The 21,386-nt window shown below is 45.7% G+C and overlaps 1 protein-coding gene across 1 annotated transcript; it reads right to left on the reverse strand.

Moving 5' to 3' along the window:
- Window positions 1-198: 198 nt before the first annotated feature.
- Window positions 199-21,335, reverse strand: DISP2 (dispatched RND transporter family member 2). Its single transcript, XM_055723016.1, has 8 exons — window positions 21,222-21,335; window positions 12,838-13,284; window positions 10,207-10,236; window positions 7,949-8,072; window positions 6,859-6,974; window positions 6,262-6,380; window positions 5,211-5,308; window positions 199-4,585 (listed from the first exon to the last, which is right to left on the reverse strand). The coding sequence occupies exons 1-8, from the start codon at window positions 21,299-21,301 to the stop codon at window positions 1,166-1,168; spliced, it is 4,434 nt and encodes a 1,477-aa protein (XP_055578991.1). The 5' UTR covers window positions 21,302-21,335; the 3' UTR covers window positions 199-1,165.
- Between the last annotated feature and the right edge of the window lie 51 nt (window positions 21,336-21,386).

Raw genomic sequence — 21,386 nt, forward strand, 5'->3', positions numbered from 1 at the left:
ATATTCCTAATTGGCATCAGGCAGTTGTGGCCTATCCTGCAGAGCCAGACCACCACTTGTGGGTGTCAGGAGGTGTGAATACTTCTAAGATTAATACCTTCCTTTTGCTGGTCATATTGGAAAAATACTAGGCACTTGAAGAAAACGTACCACATTGTTCTTGGTGAAAATGAAGCATCACTCAGATTTAGGAAAGTTTGTCATAAGCATTTTATTTTATATCAACTTGGATAGAGAATGATTTCTCTTTTTCAACAGATAAAGGCAAGGAAGTGTTTGTTTTCCTGTTTGTTTCTGGTAGAGAAAAAAACCCCATAAAATTCAAGATTTACCAGATACGCAAATTTTAAAAAGTTAGGTGTTTGTGGGTAATGCCTTGAGCGGAAAAAAAGCTATGAAGATGACGCACAAAGCACCCGAGTCACAGCAGGGACGAGGACACTTTTCTCAAAGGGGAAATCTCACACTGAAAATCTTTGGCAGTACTAGAATTTCTTCTGATAAAACAAATGGAAATTGTTACTGAAATAGATTTGGGCTGCATTCTGCAGCCTCCTCCATGATAAGTAAAAGACTATCAACTCAGAAGTCTCAATGAGATTTTTTATAATATCTAAACTACTTCGGTGACATCTGTGGACCTGGACTTCACATAAAGCAGTTTCTGATTCAATAGAAAATGAAAGGTTTTCTTTTTTTTTATTAACAATACACTCCACTTGATATCTAGCTTTTCAATAGTTGCAGGTTTGGGTTTTGGATTTTATATTTTTTTTACATGAGTTGTCTTTCTCTGCTGTTAAATATCTGGGGAGATTCACCTCATTATTTCTTTCCTATGTGACCTTGACAAGAAAACAAAATCCATTCATCTTTTAAGAAATGACAGAACAGGTTTACTCGTTAAGTTTTGCAGTACAGCTGTGAATATGGCACCAAACACTGGAAGGTCAAAGGGCTTGTACTCCCATCAAGATTGATCTCACATCCGCTCACTAGTATCAGATTTGCTGGTTCTGTGAAAGCACAGATACTTGCACAGCTGAAATACTAAGAAATAATCTCAGCTCTAGGAGAGGTGGGAGGAAAAAAGTGATATTTACAGTTCCAAGGACATTTCAACTTCCTCTTTCCCTAGCAGTACAGTTTTGTTTTCTGCAAGGTTTCAGCTGTTGTAACCAGAACTTTGTGCACTAGATCGCTTGATCCAAACGTCAGGCATGTCTGGTTGGCTGTTTGGTAACACAACCGGACCTTCGCTGCCTAATCCAAATCGATTTTTCCATGAAGAGCTGTTCTGCTGCGATGCTGCTGGAGTGATATCAAAGACAGTCTCCCTCAGGTCCAGCCGCAGGGTATCTCTCTTCCTGTTCAAGTAACCTCTCTCTGTTTGACTGTACGAATCAGACAGCTCTAAGACATCAGGACAAGAACTGGCAGATTCAGCAAGCTTTAGGCCTTGCTCAAAATCGCTAATCGACGTCTCACTGGAGATGTTGAGCATGTCAAAAGAGCTGCCAAGAGAACAAAGGCATCTGTGAATTTTGTAGGTGTCAGCAGCAGGAAGATGGCTGTTGTCTGAGGTATAATCTGACTGCTGCTGGGCAGTGTCACTAGAGCACTGTGATTTATTGAGCTGCCCTTCTTCTTTCATGCCAGCCAGCTGGATATGGTCCAGCCCAGACCCATCCCAAGCTTGCAGACCATACTTCCGACATCGACAGTCTTGGCAGAGTCTCTCCCGGTGATTTTCTCCTTCTGAATTGCTGTGCTTGTAAGGAGAGGAAGTTTGCAAAGCAGGACACTGGCACAGGCCAACCTGCTGGTCTCTAAGGGTCTCCTGCAGATTCTGCATCTCTCTTTCAAGGGAGGGATGCATTCCTATTCTGGGGCACCTGTTGTCTTCAGCTTGTATGTCTTCAGAGAGCACTGATGGCCGGTTGGACAACTTGCTTGTGGAAGTGCTGTTGTCAAAACTGTCACTGAGTTTTCTGGACAAGGGCTGGAGCTCGTATTGCTCGTTTGCAGTGTTGGACTCCTGGACCTTCCGCAACCGGTTTTGCTTCTCACTCCCCCCACAGGAAAAGCTTCCGTTCAGCCCGGAGTCATCAGAATAGTCTTTCATGGTGTGGGCACAAGGCCAAAGGATCTGCCCACAGTTCTTCTCTGGGCCGAAGAAGCAGCACAGGGACTGGAAGAAGAAGCTGGCAAACCCACAGCTGATACACTTGATCATCATGATGAATATCCCCAGCTTCCTATATGCCAGGACCGTGGCAGGCAACATAATGACCCCTGCAGAGAAGAGAGCAGAAGCTGCCATGGCCGTGGCACAGCTCATCTGCTTCAGGGAGAAGGCCACTCGGCTCAGGCGGTCAGAATGGGGGCAAAGATGATAGGAGATGCAGTAGTTGACAGTAAAGTCAACGGAGAGACCTACTGCAGCTGAAATGAAGAGAGACTCCACTGCATTGAGCTGCCACTCCAAGAGGACCAAAAGGCCGATGGTTACCAGGACAGTGCCCGCAATGGCAGTAACAGAGAAAATGCTAAGGAGAACATTCCAGGTAGTGAGCAGCAGCACCACAAAGGAAATGGCTATGGAGAGCCCCATGACCACCATTGTTTCTGTGCTGAGACTGTGCTGGAGGTTGTACAGCTCTAGTTTACTGGTAAACCATCCATTCTGAAGCCCCACAGGGGCAGTTTTCATTTCCTCTGCTACCCAGAGGCTGATTTCCTCATAGAATTGTTTGGCTTTGCTGTAGTTGAAGCTATAGTGATAAACAGTTTGAAACTGCAGCACTAAGGCAGCGAGATTTCCCTCCCCGTCAAACCTGAGGCCCAGATCGTACATTTCTGCCCCTTCCCTGCCCTGTTCCAGGAGCATCATTTTGATGCAGTGTAGGAAGACTTCGCTTCCGTAAGGGAAAGAAAACTGGTTACAGCAAAGGTTGAAGCTGTGGTCTCGCTGGGAGCACTGGCGACTGTCCATCCACCTGAGGAACTCCTCCATGAAGCACACTGTAGATTTCTGCTCTGTGTCAGGGTAATAGAAAGTTTTGTTCTTCACTTTTTGGCAGAATTCAAGGAGCCACTTCTGGGCATCAGGGTTTTGGATTGTGAAGGTGACATCTGTCACTAGGGTGCCATTGCTTTTTGGATCTAAATGGTCCCCGTTATCCAGGGGCAGAATGCCCCAGACTATTGTGACAGGCATACGCTGCCCTTCTCCATGCTCCAGCCTCTCAAACATGAACTGGTGGCAGTACTCAGAATCGTACCTTTCGAAGGGGTGGCTCAGTCTGAACACCTGGACAGACGACGTCTCGAGAGTCGGGAGTTTGAGTTTGGGGTTGGAACAGGAGATGTAGGCACCTCCTATTGCTAAGGCAGCAAACCAGCAGATCCAGATGTACCGAAACTTGATGACCCCACAAGGTAGAAGCTTTTCAAACAGCAGCTTGGAGGTTTCAGACAGTGTGTTCTGGAGACTCCTGAGAATGTAATGGAGGGAGAGAGCGACTCTCTTATGACCAGTATTGTTCCAGTAGTCTTCTGGCTTGTAAGTGCAGGTCGTTGCTATGTAGCGCTCATACAGCACAGCCGAAGAAGGAAGCCAAGTCATCATGAACAGCAGATTCACCAGCACGGAGGTGCCCATGTAAATAGCAAAGCAGCGGATGGCTATGATATTGCTAATGTAGCTGGCGTAGAAGGCAGCGCCCATTGTGAAGCAAGATGCCACCGTGAGATATGCAAAATGGTGCATGGTTTGACTCACCCACTGAGAAAGCCCAGCGGAAGGGTTCTGGTTCTTGCTGAGGTTCCAGAGGTCAAAGAAGACAAAGGTGTGGTTGGCACAAATGCTGCTGAGAATGATGACTGCTGTCAGGTTTACAAAAGGGAAATAGGTGAATCTGAAGGCCACCTTGTACAAGAAATAGGAGATCATTAAAGAACTGACAACAGCGAGCAGGATCATTAAGGTAATAAAGACTGAGCGTAAATAAAAAGAAATGCTTAGAAAAATAGCTAATATTGCCAGGACTGGATATTTAGTATCCAGTAAAAGATAGTGCTGGAATAGTTTCTGTTTAAGGCCCAGGTCCATTCCAGTGATAGATGTGTAGTTATCAAACAGATCCCAGGATTCAAGATTGTCTAAGTAGATCCCCATCATAGATGCACCTTTCCTTGTAGGCAAAAATAGCAGGCTGTATTTGAGAGATGGCACTTGGTACTCAATTGTCTGGGGACTAAGAAAGTCTCTGTCAACCAAGAAGTGAAGAAGCTGGTAAATGGCATTGAAGCGGGTACATTTTTCTGGGACTTGGGCACACTGAGAGTGTTTCTGTCTCACAGTCTCAGGACCTATGCAAGATGGAGTGAGGATACCTTTGTGGTAGTCTGGAGCACAGGCACGAAGGAGAGCCAGGGTATGGGAAATATCTCCTTGGGTTATCTCCAAACACGAAGACCTATTGTACAGGACAGCAATGTAGTTCCCCAGAGACCAGCTTGGGCAGCATTCATTGGTTTCAGTACGTTGGCAGAGGTCTCTAAAATGAACATGTGAGCGTATCTGAAAAACAGATGAGACACCATCATGTCAGACACTGTGCATGCTTCACGTTGCAGCCCCATAATGTTCCTCATTCCTTGCCATAATGCTCCCCTCCAGGTGTACCAGCAATGGCTTGCCGTCCTCCCCATGACAAATGACAAATACTAAAGCTATTAAAACTTGCTAGCCTTTTGCAAAAATTAAACCCTGTCCATTATTTATATTTTATAACCTCTGACTTGAAAAGTTGGATCTTATGGGAATCAGCTAATCCAATTAAGCTTCTCACTTGCAAAACTTGCTGTCACAGTCTCCAAGATGATAGCTCCATTTCAGTAATTAGATTCTGCTGCCCAAAATTCTCAGCAGCTTCTGATGGACACCTTTGGCTTTGGGACCAAGTTCTTCTTCAGTGTCTCTTTGTTTGTGTTTAATGGCAGCTGCTACTTTGCAGCTGGACTTTAGTGACAGGTGGAATCACCCATCTATTGCTAAGTAGATAAAATGCTTTGGAGTCCCCTAGGCTGAAACCTGTTCTGTAGCTTATGTGATTTTTGCCTGGCTTCCTTTCAGCTAGAGATTAAAGATTACAGCAGTCAGAAAAGAGACAGCATGTATATATGTTCTTCCTGACATTACTAACCTTGTCTTGTTCAATTTGACACATGGACTGAATAGCTTGCAAGTTCCATAAGCTCCCAGCAGTTGTGGACATAAAAACCAGCTGGGAATAGCTCTTTTCTGAAACAAAGAAGAAAAAAAAAAGGGGGCGGGAGGGGAAGTGTGTTAGGTAATACAGATGAATCAGCCAACCTATTTGGAGTAGACTTTCTGTTCCGGGGGGGGGGGGGGGGGGGGGGAAGTATATATATACATTACTGTCTATATGACTGATATGGAGGACTCCCTGAAGGGAAGCAGGTCACAAAGACAGTAGGTTGTAAGTAGGTTGTATTGAGTGGTAGCATCTGCCTTGTGTGGTCTGACCTCTGCTCCTTGCCCATCTGTCAGCAGCAGGAGAGGCATTTTCAAAATAGGCTCTCCATGCTGTCAGCATGCTTTTGGGGGCTGCTGGCATCTGGTTCTGCACCCCAGGACAAGTGAGGAGGAGCTTGAGCTCAGCCAAAAACTCCCAAGGACCTGTGGGTTTGGTGTTTGACTAGTTTCAGAGGTGGAGTAGAGGCAGGTAAGAGAGTAAAAATATCTGTATGCTGTTCCTCTTTTTTTCTTACTAATGCCCATTTTGGGACAAAATTGGGGTATCTTGGAGTTTTCTGCTTTTCTCTCCAGTTTTTTTCAGAAAGAAGGAACAGAGAGGGAATAGGAACAGAGGAGTGGGGCACATGCCATGTTTTCAGAAGATTCTTTTGATATGGATAAATGGTGAAAACATTAGTCCTTTTACTGGTGCTTTTAAAGTATATTTCTAAAGGGCAAAAAAGAAGTATGGCAAAAAATTAAGAAGGAGAAACATCTCCAGAATTTCAGAACATGCCTTTTCTAGCCACTCAGTTATGAAGTGCTGGAAGATCACGATCTGAAAGGTGGCATAGCTTTCACAGGTGGCATTTGATGTGCTGCTTTCTTAGAGCACTTTCAGAGTCTTTCCCTGTGTCCTAAAACACTCTGGCAATTCTCTATGCTGTTGACTTATGAATGTGTAATACTAACTGCCCCATCAGGATTTCACTCACCTGGGGGACCACAAAAGAAACCATCCGCTCTGTAGATTTGCTCCACCATTCTCCGTGTCCTGGCTTCTTGTTCTCCCTGAGCAGCCTTCTGTCCTCTGTTGATGCCAATATCATCATAGCTGGCAAGAGATCAGGTTATTGGTGTAACTAGAGATCATCTGACTATGGTTATGTTTGCTGACAAGGCTCTGGTGCCATGCATGACACTGCTGCAGCAGTAAGAGTCATCATGGTCTGGAAAGAGCATTGCTTGGGTGGGAGCTTTTCTATACCAGGTTGACTGTGCCCCTTCGTGGGGATCTTTGTAAGACTAAGTGAGAAGTTGCATCCCCCTGTGCAGACAATGCTGAGTCACCTCTGCTGTCTCTTAAAGGTAAACAGCGAAGTAAATGCATGAACAGTTTAGAGCCTAAATTCCTGGTTTCCAGAATAGGGAGCCCAAGTCTATTGCAGGCAAACAGATTTTAAACTCTCCAGTGCATCAGTTGCCTTTAAGTGTAGCATATATGTTGTAATTCACATAGATATCTTGGAACATTGAATCTGTAACTTTACAGGCAACATCTTCCTCAACCCCTCCCAACCACATTCAAATACCTTTTCTTCTTGGCATAGGGAGAAAGGGAAAAGGTCTTCTTGTAGCCTGTATGGCTCTCTACATTCCTCCACACAACGAGCTTTCTGCCGATGTCAGTATCTCGTGGCTCAAAACCCTGCAGCCAAGCAAAAGGGCTTTGTCATCAGCCTGCATTTTAGTTTAGCTTAGCTTTCCTTAATTCTCCTCCTAGACACAGAAACTATATGGTAATATTACTGCATCTTGTAGAAAAACATATTGAATTTCCCCTGGAAATGCTGCAACCCAGAGTTGACACAAAAACCCAACTTCTCCCTTTCCCTTCTTTGCAGGAATGGCTACAATTCTCTCTCTCTGATCTCATAAGACTCTTATCCTCTTCAAGTGAAAGAGTCACTTACAGAAATGTGAGTAATTTTCCTCTTCCTGGACAGACTCTATTCTATGCTTATTTTCTCAGGATTCTTCCATTAACGACAGACAGGAAGTCTAATGACTTTAGGAAATGTGGGATGCTGCATGGAAAACAGGAGCCTGTGCATCAGAGCTCAGCACGGGGCAGTCTTTCCATTTCAAAAGCCTTACACACAGGCTGTAGGAGCAAAAGCCAGATCCCCCATCCGATTTCCACCCAACCCAGCTAGTCCCTTCAGGCAACCCCAGCCTTCCAGCAGTGGAAGGGGAGCAGGAGGAGCAATCCCAGTTTGTGTTGGCAGTGTCTCCACACCAGAGTGAGGGCACTAGAGTGAGTCCACAGCATTGCTGAGAGATGGGCTGGTGCCTGCCACTGGCACACACTGTGCTCCTTCTGTGGTGTCAGACACACAGCAAAGACTGCACATCGCTGACACATTACGTTTATCCTGAAGGAGTCTAACTTTGGTTGCATGCTGTGAAGATGTGGGTTAAGGACAGCAGATTGCTGATAAACATGGTCATTTTTTATAGTGGCTTTAACATCCTCCTTGACTTACTGTTCTGCCTTGCTGCCTCAATCTGCAGAGAAGGAGGGAAGTAAAGGCTCATTTTATGTGGCAGAAAGAATATATCACTGGTTGGCCTGTGGATTTTCCTTATGTTCACATTGATGTATCATCTGTAGGGACTTACCATTAAAGGTTCTGAAAAGTCAGGCAAATTCCCAACAAGCAAGCCAGCTACTGTGCAAACCACAGCCATCACTGAACACAGCACCAGGACGGCGATGGGCCACTCCGCAATCAGTTGAGAATAACTGGAATCAACAGGAGAAGAAAAAAATGCAGCTGTTAAGGTGCTTCTGCTATCAGCACAAAACCTGCTGTTGAATCAACGTAGTGTGAGTAAAAGGAAGTAAAAGAATCAGGGCTTTCTGGTTTGAGCATTTATTTATTGAAAAGCTTAGAGGCTCTACTACAGCTATTAATGAACATATTATACCTCCAACTGGATGTTTGCAGGCGATTCTAATTAACTTGGGTAATTACATTTTGCCTCCCTGCATTTTCCTGCTTTTTCAATCAGAAATAATAAAAGCCAGACTCCTGCATCCTAGGGCAAAAATAAGCTTTAAATATTTAACTTAAAAGATTGCATTTGAAAAGAGCTTCTTCCTTCCCCCGCCCCCCCCCCCCCCCCCCCGCCCTGTTCTGCAATGTAAACCAGTAGCTGCCTAATAGTTTGGCTTGCAGATTTTCAACCTGTGGACCCTGAGAAGTCTTTGGGCTATTCTGAAGAGTCCCCTAAAATAACTAACTCAAGCAAGTCCATTGTCACTGGTCTAAATTCACTCACTATATAGGGGCCTGCTTTACTGTTGGGAGATGTACGGACATCTGCACAGCTAAAAAGGATGGAAACCACTAAGCTGATGTGTAACCAGTGTCAGGATTGCTGGCAGCGTTCACAGAGCACACAAGTGGCTTCTGCATCTGCAGGATGAGTGAATCTCATCCTGATCTCAGTCTCAAAACCAAACGCTGAACCTACAGTAAAAGATCTGCAAATGCAGCAGACCAGTTATCCCTCAGGGTCTGGAGGACAAGTACAAGCCCATGGGCCAGGGCTATGCCTGGAACACCTATCAGTGCAATAAGGTGGCACACACATTTTAGTGACATTTCTATACAAACAAAACTCTTCCAGAGAAGCAGCTTACTTTGGCCAAAAGGATTTTTGCTAGTTACTTTTGTTCTTAAGAGCTGGTCTAAAATTTTTCATCTGCGTTCTGGATTTCTTTTGGGATGATCTATTACTGTCCCACAATTTTTTACCAGTGCATGTTTCACTGTGTCAAGGTTTATGTCTTTCTCAAAAATATCTGTTGAGATGTAAGATTTCAGGATGGGTTCCTGCTCTGGTTTGGCAGGTTCTAGGTAGTTCTTCTGTACTCAGATGTATTTCTGAAATATAAGAATTTTTGTTCAAAAATAGTTGACAAATATTTGAGCTTCATGGGAAAGTGAAATATTTATGGACCTTAGAGCAGCTATGCCAGTGCATATCAGCCTCGAGGTAGAATGTTCCTGCTTGCCTGCTCCTTTGCTCCTCTTGCCTAAAATGTCACTGGGTCGAATAGCAAAGCTATTCCTCATAAATCATCATGAGCCCTTCAAATGGCTTTTCACATGACTTTTGGTCAGGCCTAGTATTTTTTTCAATTTAAGACCACCTTATCAAGTTTGTTTTCATAGATGAAGTCTTTTCTATGAAAATGAACAAAAATTACCCTTTGTGCATTAGACTGTCTAATTTCTGGAGGCTGTTTTGGGTTATTCCATGTCCAATTACCAGGAGGGGAAAAAAAGAAAAAAGAGAATCAGCTGCAGTACCTGATGATGGAAGATACTTAACCAAACCCTCCAGAAAAAATAGTTTACGAAAATCAGCTTTTAAACAGAAGTTGAAATCGACCAAATTATTTTAGTTTTATGAAATATATTAAAAATCCTTTGTCTTTTGAAAAGGTGAGTTTATTTCATGGATGAGCTATCCTCCTGATTGCTCATCTAGGGGGCCAAGCTGGATTAATCATAAATATATATATCTACACACACATGTATATCTATATATATACACATACACACACATACAGGAATATTTAAGTATATTTTACAAAGCTATTGTATGGACTAGAGCCAGGCACCTGCCCCAAGAACAGCTATCAAGACAGCGTCGCTATTCATTAATGCAAGTTAAATTGATCTCGCAAGCAAATTGAGATTTTTCCAAGCGGATGGGAAGCCCTGAGCGGGGAGTGCTGACCTTGTCTCTGAAGCTGGGCCTGCTGAGGATGTCACCAGCGGTAACACTCTGCATTTCCTAATAGCAGGGTAGGAGAGCAATGATAATAGGGTAGAAGGACAGAAAGCGTTTGATATTAAACATACCTTTTTGGCATCCTGAAAGCTTTGTCATGTCTGCAGACAGAAAAAAAAAAAAAAAGATGCTTTCATTTATGATTTTCCTATGAAGCACAGTGCAGGGCTGTTAGTGAGCAAATTAACCCTTTCCAGGGCTGTAAAACACCAAGACTACATGAATTAGTTTAATGAATAACAGCCTTTGCCTCTCCTCTGTTGGCACTTTAACCAAAGAGGATGGGAAGGCATGATGTCACTCCTCATTTTTGTCCCTTTATGAAAACCCCGTAGAAAGTAATGGACATTAGCAATGCAATCCCATAGAAATCACACTGCAACTTTTATCTATGAAAATATCTGTTTTAAGTGCTTTCCTACTGAATTTTTAATTTTTTTTCTTGGCAAATGCATACCTCTCTATTAAATTTCATGAGTTGGACTCGCAGAGCCTGTATAGCTTTTATTTCATGCTTAGCTTAGCAAGGATTTTCCAAAAAGGTGGCTCTCTTTTGTTTCCTGGGCCCTTCCAAAGGCAGCATTTGTCCAGTCTAGAGGAGCAGAAGGCCAGTGGAGCTGCTCAAAAACACTACCAGGGTTTCCTTGACACAGGAGCATTTGTCATTCCTACTTGTAGGGCTCTGAGGAATGAAATAAGCTTTTCCCAGGGGAACCAGGGTTACATTTGTTAATGAATCCCTGAGGGCAAGCTTTCCACTGACATCTTAACAGAAAAGCTGCACCTCAGTGGGTTACCATGTCTGAAGGACCTTTCATTCTGCTTTCCGTTTCCACTGAAGTGTCCCCTTGAAATATGCCCCAGCCTTGGGCTGTGATGCAGCTTCTAGCAAACTGCTCCCAGCTGTGGCTTCTTCCTCTCTCCACAGCCATGCCAAGCTCAGCGAGTGCTCCCTCCTCCCTTCGCACTCCTACACTCTTGGCTTAAACTGGGAGAAGGTCCTACTGCCCTCCAATATCTGTGTGGGGCAGATGGCTCCGCTCCATCCCAGGCAGCCAGCTGGTGATCTTGTTGCAGGTTATCCTTACCAGCAGGTTGTTATGAATGGAAGAAATAAAAAAAGGAAGGGAGGTAGAGTTCCCCATGGAAGTCACTGTCAGTGGCACGTGTTTTCCTCAGCATGCTAATGCTCTGCAGATTTGAGAGAGGAGCAAAGAAAAATCTTCACCAGATTATTAAAGAGAGGTCTTTTTCTGGCAGCACACTGCCCATCCTGTGCTAATTCTCACACAATAGCTTCTCAAGCAGATTTGCTTGGATTAAAACTCCCATTCTAGCATTATTATGTTATCACTTTTCTGTCTGCTAGTGCAGCAGATTCTGCCAGGGATTTGCAATCCAGCTGCATTTCCTACTTAAATAACCTGTTACAGAGAACATAGTTGACAATTTTGTTGATAGCATACAAGCTAAAAAGGATCCAGGCTCCCCTCCTCTGACTGCAATTGTGTCACAGCACTCTCCAAACTAGCCAGCTGCAACAAGGTCTTTTTACTATCTCATACCAACATACTCTTTGTGCCAGTCCCTCTGCTGCCTTCTCCTTGTCCCTCCTCACCCAGGGCACCCACACACTGACTTATCTCTGCTTCTTCTTCCTCCTCTCTTTTCATCGGCTGCCCAACGTCTTAACTTAACCAGCCACACCTGCACCTTATCTACATCAGCCAACCTGCTGCCCAGAAGCCAGACCACAGTTGTATATTATCAATGCTAATTAACCCAGCTTCATTCTTCTACACTGCAAACACAAGCGAATTAAATCATCTGTTAATGGCTAGAAAATGAGACCATAAAGGGGTTTTATGCTTGACCCTGCACTGCTGTACAAAGGCAAGGAAGGAATCCTGTGCTATCTTCTATTGGACTTTGGTAGCTACTGCTGTTGTAGCAAAGGGATCATGGTCCTTAATACCAACAGTGGACTCCTAAAGGCATATACAGAGAGGAAGGTTGATGCTGGCTGGAAGGAGAAGAGATTGTAGCTCAGGCTGTTTGGGAAGCCCATCCTGTACGCATCCTTACAGTGCTGCCCAAGAAACATCCACCACACAAGCAAGTCACTGGGGTGCTCTGCACACCCATGGAGTTTGCTCAGTTCTGTCATGGACAACACAGAATTGACACCCTTGTTGCTGCCCAGCCTGGAAAACCAAATAATCATCCCCATTTTTCTAGTTCTCACTGTACAGCTGTAGCCAATGCTCACCCTCAGCTGCCTCTCTCCCTTTCAGCACAGGCAGCAGCTTTGGTGGGGGTAGAAAAATAAATTAACTCTGCTCTTATCACTGAGAAACTCTGCCAAGATAAAGGATTAGCCAGCTGGATGTCTTGTAGTGCAAAAGGATAAAATGCAAAGATCACAGAAGATGGGCATAATCACAGCTGTGTGATCTGGAAGCCACTGAGTTGCCTTGGCTTTACTCAATGAGTCACCTTGAGAAGCGGATCTTGCTCCCTGGTGTGGCAATGGCAGCTCTCTGAGAGCAGACTGGATCCCTCCGTGCATTTTGGGGCAGCTGCTGCCCAAACCTGAAGAGCAAACCCATGTTTTGTGTGTCCCCACTCCCTCCCACTTCCCGCCACAAAGTTCAGGAGATACTTTTTGAAAGCCCCTGAGCCGCTCTCCATGTGCCTCTTACCTGACTGTTACAACGTGATGCTGCACCGGCCGTCGCTGCCTGGGGGACCACTGTTTCCAGGGGCTTTCCGAGGCCTCATGGTGGGAAGCTGGCATGGGATCACTGCTGGAAAGGTGGGAACACAACACAGGCCTCTGGCCATGCCCAGGGAGCTGGGGCAGGCTGTAACTGCCTTGGGGCTCATGCTGGTTGCAGGGGTAATACAGATGCTGCTGCTGTGAGTCCTGGGAGCTCGATGGTACCTGGCCATTGGACTGGGTGGAGACTGGCCCGAGCGTGTGGCTGGAGGAGGGCAAGTGGTCTCCCCCCAGCCTGGGGGAGGCAGGAATGGGGCAGTGATGGACCGGGCAGATTCGTTCCCAGGAAGTGCCACTGTAGCTGGGCTCGGTGTTCCCGATCTCTGGCATAGCGAGACAGGTCTGGCAAGGTCCTGCATTTTGTTTTTCTCTGAGAGAGAAAAGAAAGGTATGGTAAAACAGCAGAGCAGCAGAAAGGCTACGCAGGCGGATTGCATCCTGCAGACTAGAGACTCTGAAAGGCCTCCCGCATAACACACAATGTAAAACCTCAGCCACTACTTGCTGTACCAAGAGTCAGTCTCAGGGTTTATGTTTTTTATAAAGACATCTGTAACTCGCTTGGGGATTCCAGCTGATGGATAATCCATCATGTCTTTGTCCATGTTGCTCCAAAATTTTGAAAAATTGGGTGATATCCCCTCAAACAATTCTCCAAGATATTTCACTGTGGAGGGGGAAGAACACACTGGCTGGTGATAATGGCAGGGCCCTAACTCAGGACCCCAGAGTGATTACAGAGATCTGGGGAAAACAAAGGAGGCTGCATATGAAGAAGACACTCAATTATCTGTGCTTCTTGGGAAGATGAATTTGTTGGATTGTTCTGCAGAAGGACTGGCACTGCTCCACATTGGGGCAGTAGGAGAGTGAAGATCCCTGGCACTAAAAAAACTGAGCAGTGAACCTGATGGCTGTGATGGTGTAAAAGGGGCTCCAGCCTCCAACCTAGCACATGCCTTAATGGCTCTCATGTCCTGCAGACTCTCCACTAGGTCTTCAGAAACATTTTAGACATACATCTCCCAAGGATGACAGCAACAGATATTATTATGTAGGAAGGGGACGTCTCAAGATCTTTTGAACCTTGGCTTTCCTCTGACTGCTCAGTTTACTGAGACAAAACATTTGCAGACTTCAGTTCCCAAGTAATGAGGTCTCTGCAGAATATGCTTTCTTCTCTGCAAGGAATTTAAAAATCCTTTCACTCCTGTGGTTCTTGATTTATGGAGCCTGAGAGATATTGCTAGCTTGGATAAAGTTTGAGTAATACTTTGAGGGAATTATGAGTCTGTGTGACACTAAAAGCTCCTTCACACACAATAAACTGAGGTCCCACTGATCCAAAAAATGCCTTAGGAATTACTGTCTCAAAAGATGCAGCTGGCCAAGGTGTCAGGGGGTTTCAGCAGCACCCAGAAATCTGGAGCTCAAAAAGAAAAAACGCTATGGAAACACCAGTAGTCTCTGGCCCTTGTTCAGAGCATGTGCCATGGTGTCTACAGCTGGCTGACTTATGTGTATTGCCATAGTGTCTGGCATCAAGGATTAAGTATGATGAATGATTCAGGCCAGCTAGAATCACCAAGTGTCTCGAGTCATCAACGAATTATGAGTGCTGGAGCAAGCCTACAGTGAGATGAACTTTAGCCTGAGGCACCTGATGCGATGTAGAAAAGAAATGAAAGCAAAATGTTTGAGAAGGGAATATTTTTGGAAAATTTGCAGAGTCCTAATTTCTTTTTCAGACAGCCACAGAAAAAGACATAATTTTAGCAATTACAAGTCTTTGGAATTGCACACAAAGTTAAATGGCATGATAATATAAATGACAAAAAGGATCTGAAGAATACTATTAGCCCAGGATTGCTTGAAAATTCATATTTTGTTCAAAAGAAGGACATATTGGCTTTGGCAGCTTGTGGTATGTACTTTCCAACATCAGTTGAGTTTATAAACACTGAGAAACTATATGTCATGATTGTACAAAATGGGCTTATTTCATTAAAATCATTACAACAGACTATTGTTTGTGGTAGTAGTTATACAGGTGCTGGTGTGGAGGCTCATGGCACAGACTCAGCTCTACTTGCAGTGTACCAGTCCAGGGACTAGTAACAAAGCAATCTCAACTGATTAGATACCATCAAATGCTAATTTTAGTTTTTAAGCCAGAAGACAGCTGCAGCATAGTTACAGATATGAATGACATATTCAGGGGTCCTCATTACAATGACACTGACTTCAGAAGCAATAACTGACATTAAAATGCAGATTTTCTGCAGCTCAGGCCATGCAGTCGGAGTGAATTACATGGGGGATTTTATTCAGGGTTATCAAATTTCTTTGCTGAATATTTTTTTTGGGAAAAGCCAAGGAAAGAGTGAAGAAATGGCAAAATGATATTAAAATAGTATGTAAATGCCAGTGTCTGTGTAAGTAAGCATCTCTGCATCCTTGGAAGAGGCTGTGCACCCAAAAAGAGCAATGCCAGATGGAATCTGCAAGACCATTAAAGTTTCCTATGACAAGACATATGTAAAGTAGCTGGAAATAAGTCAAGGTCTGCACTGAAGCAGGTGCCAGAAAACCAGCAGACAGATGTGTGCACACCTCTTTGAGGTAGGCTTGAGAAGTCTCCCCAGCGGTTCCAGTGCTTGGTTGCCTCTGCTCTGCAACCCGAAGTATTACTAAGACTTGAGCTAGTTCAGCGTAGCAAGAGGGAGTGTTGTTGCCAAAGCAGGAGCTCCCAGACAGGTTGTGACAATGATATCCCATTCACCCACAGAATTTGTCAAGAGAAATAATATCAAACATGTTGCATGAAGTCCTTGCTGTCCTGTCACAGATGGATTAGTGGCAGGATTACCCAGCCTTTCAAGTGTGTGATTTGTATTGTAGCTCTATATAAAGGTAGTTTACAACAGGAGGCTACAAATTTGTCATTGGTGTAAACGAATGCAATACATGAGATTATAAATCAAACGCCAGCAAAGCTGTTCCTGAGATGTAATCTAAAGTCTTGTCTGGAGTTGTTACAGCCTTATCAGAGCCATCCCTGCACTGGGAGGGGTGCCAGTTCAGCTCTACTGGCGCAGCACAGGGCAGGTACATTGCAGACAGACAAAAAGATTAGAGTCTGTGGTAGTCAACATAAAAAATTATATCTTTAATTAGTCATTGCCCATCTATACTAATTATAGAACCAACGTGACTGGGAGATGCTAACCACCACATCCCCTTACAGCTCTGGTGAGCTGCAAAGGCAGAGTTTGTTGGGGAGAGCTGACCTGGAGAGTACCTCCAGCTGCTCAAGCTTGCAGTGTAATTCAGCTCACTCTTCCCAGGTGCCCAGTAACTGAAGTGCAGGTGCATCTTTTGGGGGGTTTGCAGTTTTGTACCAGTAGTCCTGGATCAGGGCATTTTCATCAGAGAGCTGGGGTTGTGGTAGTGCTGTGCTTTGGCAAGGTCTAGACCTTTTCTCACTCCCTTTTTGATGCCTGTAAGTTACTGTTTTCCCTATACCTTGAGCCTGCTGTTTTTCCTAATTTTTGTACAGTTTAAATAGGTGAGTTTCCTACAATGCATAATAATTCACAGAGACACTGCTGCACTGGCAACTTATGCTTTCGGTATTCCCACACCTGTACAATATTGGTGGTGGGGTTTTTTTGTTTGTTGTGGTGGTTTTTTGTTTGTTTGTTTGTTTTTCAAAACAAAATCAAAGTTCTTTTTCCTTTAAACTGCTTGATCTGTGTAGGAAATTTGGACCAGAGGCTTTTCATAACTAAATTAGTCTCATGGCTGTACTGCCACATCTGCCTTATCTGATGGTGAATATGTAATACCGGACAGAACAAAAAGGCTTTCACAAGATACACTTGGAAGGTGGTCAGGGAGATGCAGGAAGCACGCAATGAAAAACTCCTCCTCCAAAAACCCCTCAGCTACAAAACCTGGTGGGAAAGGCAGATGACAAACTCTTGGATATCGCAGATTGCCTCCAGTTTTTATGCACATATGTTAATATATTTGATTGTAATACTTCACATGAAAGCTCATTCTTCTTGTTTACCATCTTTGCTGCAAAATACTGTTGGGTTCCGTTCTTCCCCCATGTGTTGCCTCTTAACTCAATCCCCTGCCTGCTCCGTGACTTCATATTTTAGAATAACTTTAGCTAGTTCAAATCATTTACTCGTGACTCTTCTTCATTATCTCCGTTTTGGACTAAACAATTACAGTCCTGTCAATCACCCTCCGGATACGAGATACCTTATGCTCATCTCTCTCCAACTCCATGATGATGTGACCTTGGTTATCCAAAATCTCCAGGGAAACCTGGAGCTCGCAAATAATGATCAGTTTGTATAATCACTGCTGGCAGTTCTGCAGAATTTGAGTCTTCACTTGCTACACGCCCAATTAGCCATAGTGCTGGTGGGCTTAATATTTGATATGCTGAGGTTTGCACCAGAGATGTAGGCTGGTTCTTCTTTCCTGCAGCCATATTGCTATTACTTTTCTGGGCCTGCAGGACCCTGAACTATGCTAGAAAAATGGTTGTGGGGGAGTTGTGTTTACTGTCAGGCAGGAGCAGAGGTTGGGCAGAGCACTGCAACGGACTCTGCTTGCCACACTGGCACTAACAAAGACTGCTATCAGGGGAAGAGAAACTTTTTTTTTTTAGCATTCATTCCCTGTCTGTGCCATGTCAGATATTTGACATCTTTGGGATTAAGTGGGCAGAAATGGTGTCTCAGCCACAGAAAAACCTACAGTGGCAGTCTGGCAGCCTCCATTTTCTCCTTCAAGCTCAGTTGGATGCAACCAAAAACGGCTGGGAAAAGAGAGAACAAGGAGCAGGGCAAGGGAAAGACTGGAGTTAACTGCTCCTTTTACCCACGGCAATGAGTTGTGTTTCTCACACTATTTGCTTCCCTATCTTTTCCCTTGAGGTGTCCAGACAGTATATGGAACTGCCCATGTCACTTTGAGTGCAGCAGTGCTTTTCCGAGATGAGTACCAGGGCATAGGCAGCCTGCCTCATGTGTGGGGAACCAGCAAAAGGACAAAAGCTTCTTCCCACAAGAAAACTGGCAAGATAAAGTCAAGATTTCTAATGAGACAGCTTTCTGCCATTCCACCTCTGCTGGCATGCAGAGCAGTGGTAGGCATTGCAGAGTCTGTGGCAGGAGCCAAGGACCAAATGCTGTGAGTCCCCTCCACCCTGGCATGGGCTACCTCCCTGCCCCAAGGGATCAGCAGCCTGCTATGAAGCTCAGAGACTGCCCTGCAGAAGGTGTCAGAGGGTTTGCTGGAGCCATGCCACGTTGGCTGCCTGCCCCCAGCTCCTTCCCCCTCGGCATGGCTTTGCCCTGCCAGCACACCGAGCTGAGCTCGGGCAGACGAGGCTTTGCAGGGCAGGGAAATGACAGCGTATGGCCACCTTCTCTTTCCTCAGCCACTCCATTTCTTTGGCATGTCTCTGGTCTTACTTCCCTCTGAGCCACGCAGCAGGAGAGCACATGCGTCTCTGAGTGAGAAATGGGCCAAAAATACTCGGCATTTTGAAAGAATGGCTTCTCTATTGGTCTGTCTAGCTCCACCTTCATCACCAAGACCATTCCTATAAGCACTTCTCTTTTTTAATAGAAAGATTATCTCACCCTTTGCATGCGAAGGAGAGGATCAGGAAAGCAGCACTTTGCATATGAAAGGTGGGAAACACCTACCAAGTGAATGGAGCTGTCTGATGCCTGAGTCAAACTGCAACTTCTGTTGACAGAGAAGTCTCAAGGGGGAATAAAAACAAGCGAGAGAAAGGGCAAGAATCTGTATCTTGACTACAACCAGAGCCATTTTTCCCCAGGACCCTTTGCTCAATTAGGCATTAAGCACCAAGATTTCATTCATTGAAAAGAAGCTAGTTTTATTTTCTTTCCCTTTTTTTCTTACTCTAGCAAGGTTTTGCTTGCATATCAGCTGTCCAAGTTATCCCAAATAAAATAAAAAAATCCCACCTACATAAATTCCTTCTGAATTAAAACTGCGTGCTATAGGTCAGCTTCTATCTAGATTAATGGCTTTTTCTTTGAGAGCTATAAATGATTTTTTAAGAATGAGTTTTCATAATGGAATTTAAATAGAGGTTTTCTCTTTGAACATACCACTAGCAAAACAGCAGTGGAGCTCTTGAGAAAAAAGAGCTTCTTTGCTTGTGTTTTTAAGGAGATAAGAGTACCCTTTTCCAGAGATTAGGGAAGGGTTCACTGTGTTTCGCTGTCACTTTGTTATCTAGCTGCCCGGTCTAGCTGACAGGAAGAGACAGGCATCTCCTAAGCAATTCATCTCCTCCTTAGGCTAGGTCAAATTCTCGTACATTGAAAAATTTCTGTGTAGTTGCTATTTGTTTGGGTTTTTTCGGTCTAACAGCAGGATAGTGTGTCTCCTTGAGAAGAGCTACAATCTTTTTGTTAATGAGACTCCTGAGTACGTTAAATCATCATGAAAAATTAATGAGACTGCAAAACTGTGCTTCCCACGTAGTCTGCCAAGAAATTTTTACTTTTATAATCCTTTCCATTGACTTGTCTGAGCAGCCTTACCTTTACCCCAGGCGGCTCCTGCTGCTGCGGGTACAGGTCTGTGTGATGGGATGCAACTAGACACAAAGGGCTCAAGATCCCCACCCAGCCTTCAGTGCCAGAATAGGTCTGGATGCAGTTTGTTCAATCTACACTGTAAAATGTGCTGGTTAAAACCATGTTTGCTAAGCCCTTGTTTGAAGGAAAAAAAAAAAAAAGGAAAAAAAAAAGAAATAAAATAAAAAGAAATTAAATGAAAAAGGAAAGGAAAAGAAAACACCTTTTGTTGTCCCAGTCCGAAAAAGGCCAGAAGGAGGGTAGTGTTTTCAAACATCTGTATTTTTCTCATGATGGATTGAGTGTTGACGATAGAGCCTCAACTAGGACCAGAGGATGGGGACTACAGAGCTAACCCTTTAACGGCTATACGAAGAGCCTTGCACAAAGGAGCATTTAGGAATCTGTAAGCTCTAGGAGTGCGAGCGCTATCCTCCTGTACTTTATTGCCATAAATTTCAGTTCCTGAGTGAGCAGCATGGGTGAAATTCAAAATACAACTGTTTCAGATGCCTTAACTCATCTCTATAATGTAACTCTTACAGGCTGCAGCACTCATTTCAAAAGACCTGTTTGAATGAGCAACAATTACTCAAGCAAGCAAAGCTAACAGGGCTTCAGTGCCAGCCTCGTCAAATGCCCAAGATATAAACCAGTGCTGGATTGTGTGACAGTCACTCAGCAAGCACCGAGACCCAAAAGCACACCGGCCTCTGGCTGAGATCTTCAGAGCTACCTAAAGAGAAGTGGCTGCCCCGCTGGCTCCTGCAGGCAGGTGGGGATATCTCAGCACGACTATCCTGTACCAGGCAGAAGTGAATGAAACTCTCTGGCTTTCAGAAGGAATTTGTGTGCTGTTGACCTCGGGGTGTGCTCTGGTCAAACAGAATCTGAAGAGCTCAGAAGATCGGTTGCCTCCGGTCTAACACATGGCAGTGTGCTTGCAAATTCGGGGGTGGCTCCTTGCCTGCGATTATGGGCTTGTTGACGTTTCCAGAAAATGACAGTGATTGTGGCTGCCAGCCTGGTTTAAGACAGCAGGTAAGGGAGTATATGGCACAGGGGGGAGAGGATGAGGGCTGCAGGGTTTTATAGAAGAGATCTTTGGAGTGAAAACGGTGCTTGCCCATAGCCTAGTGCAATGAGTACTCTGTCTGAAACATGCTGAGCTTCACCAACAATAGCTCCTCACCCGCTGCTGCAGCAGGGAGAGCTCACCATGTTGCAGGATAAAACCTGCGAGGCAGGCCGAGCCAGGCAGCGGGACCCGGGCAGGGATGGCTCCGCGGGGTATGCCTGGCCCCGGCCAGGCAGCACCCACCGCTCAACGCCGCAGCCGAGGGCCGGGCGGTTCGGCCCGCAGCCAGGGGCTTTGCCGGCGCTCTAGGGGGTGGGAGGGCGGCACGCACCGCGGTGGGGCTGGGGGCCGTGCCCAGCTCCGCAGCCCCGGCCCCAGGAGACCCCCCAGGGGCACCGGCAACCTCCGCACCCGCAGAGCCGGGGGAGGCGGCACGGCGGGACCTCCCGCCCGCCGGGGCACCGGCTCCGCAGCGCCGGCTCGGCCCCACCGCCCCGGGCACAGCCCCGTCCCCCCATCCGCCCCGCCGCCCCGGGCACGACGGCCCCGCCGCCGGCCCCGCCGCCCCGTGCCCCGCGCTCCTACCTGGGCTCGGCGGGGCCGCGGCCACGGCGCGTCCCCTCGGGCCGCTGCTCCCGGCGCGGCGGGCCCGGCGCGGCCTCCATGGCCGGCGGCGGGCGCTGTCCGCAGCCCGCGGTGCTGAACGCTCCCGGCGCGGCGGCGGCAGCGCCCCGGCGCGGCTCTGCGCGG

Source organism: Falco cherrug, chromosome 10 (genome assembly GCF_023634085.1).
Source record: "Falco cherrug isolate bFalChe1 chromosome 10, bFalChe1.pri, whole genome shotgun sequence".
NCBI classification, from domain to species: Eukaryota; Metazoa; Chordata; class Aves; order Falconiformes; family Falconidae; genus Falco; species Falco cherrug.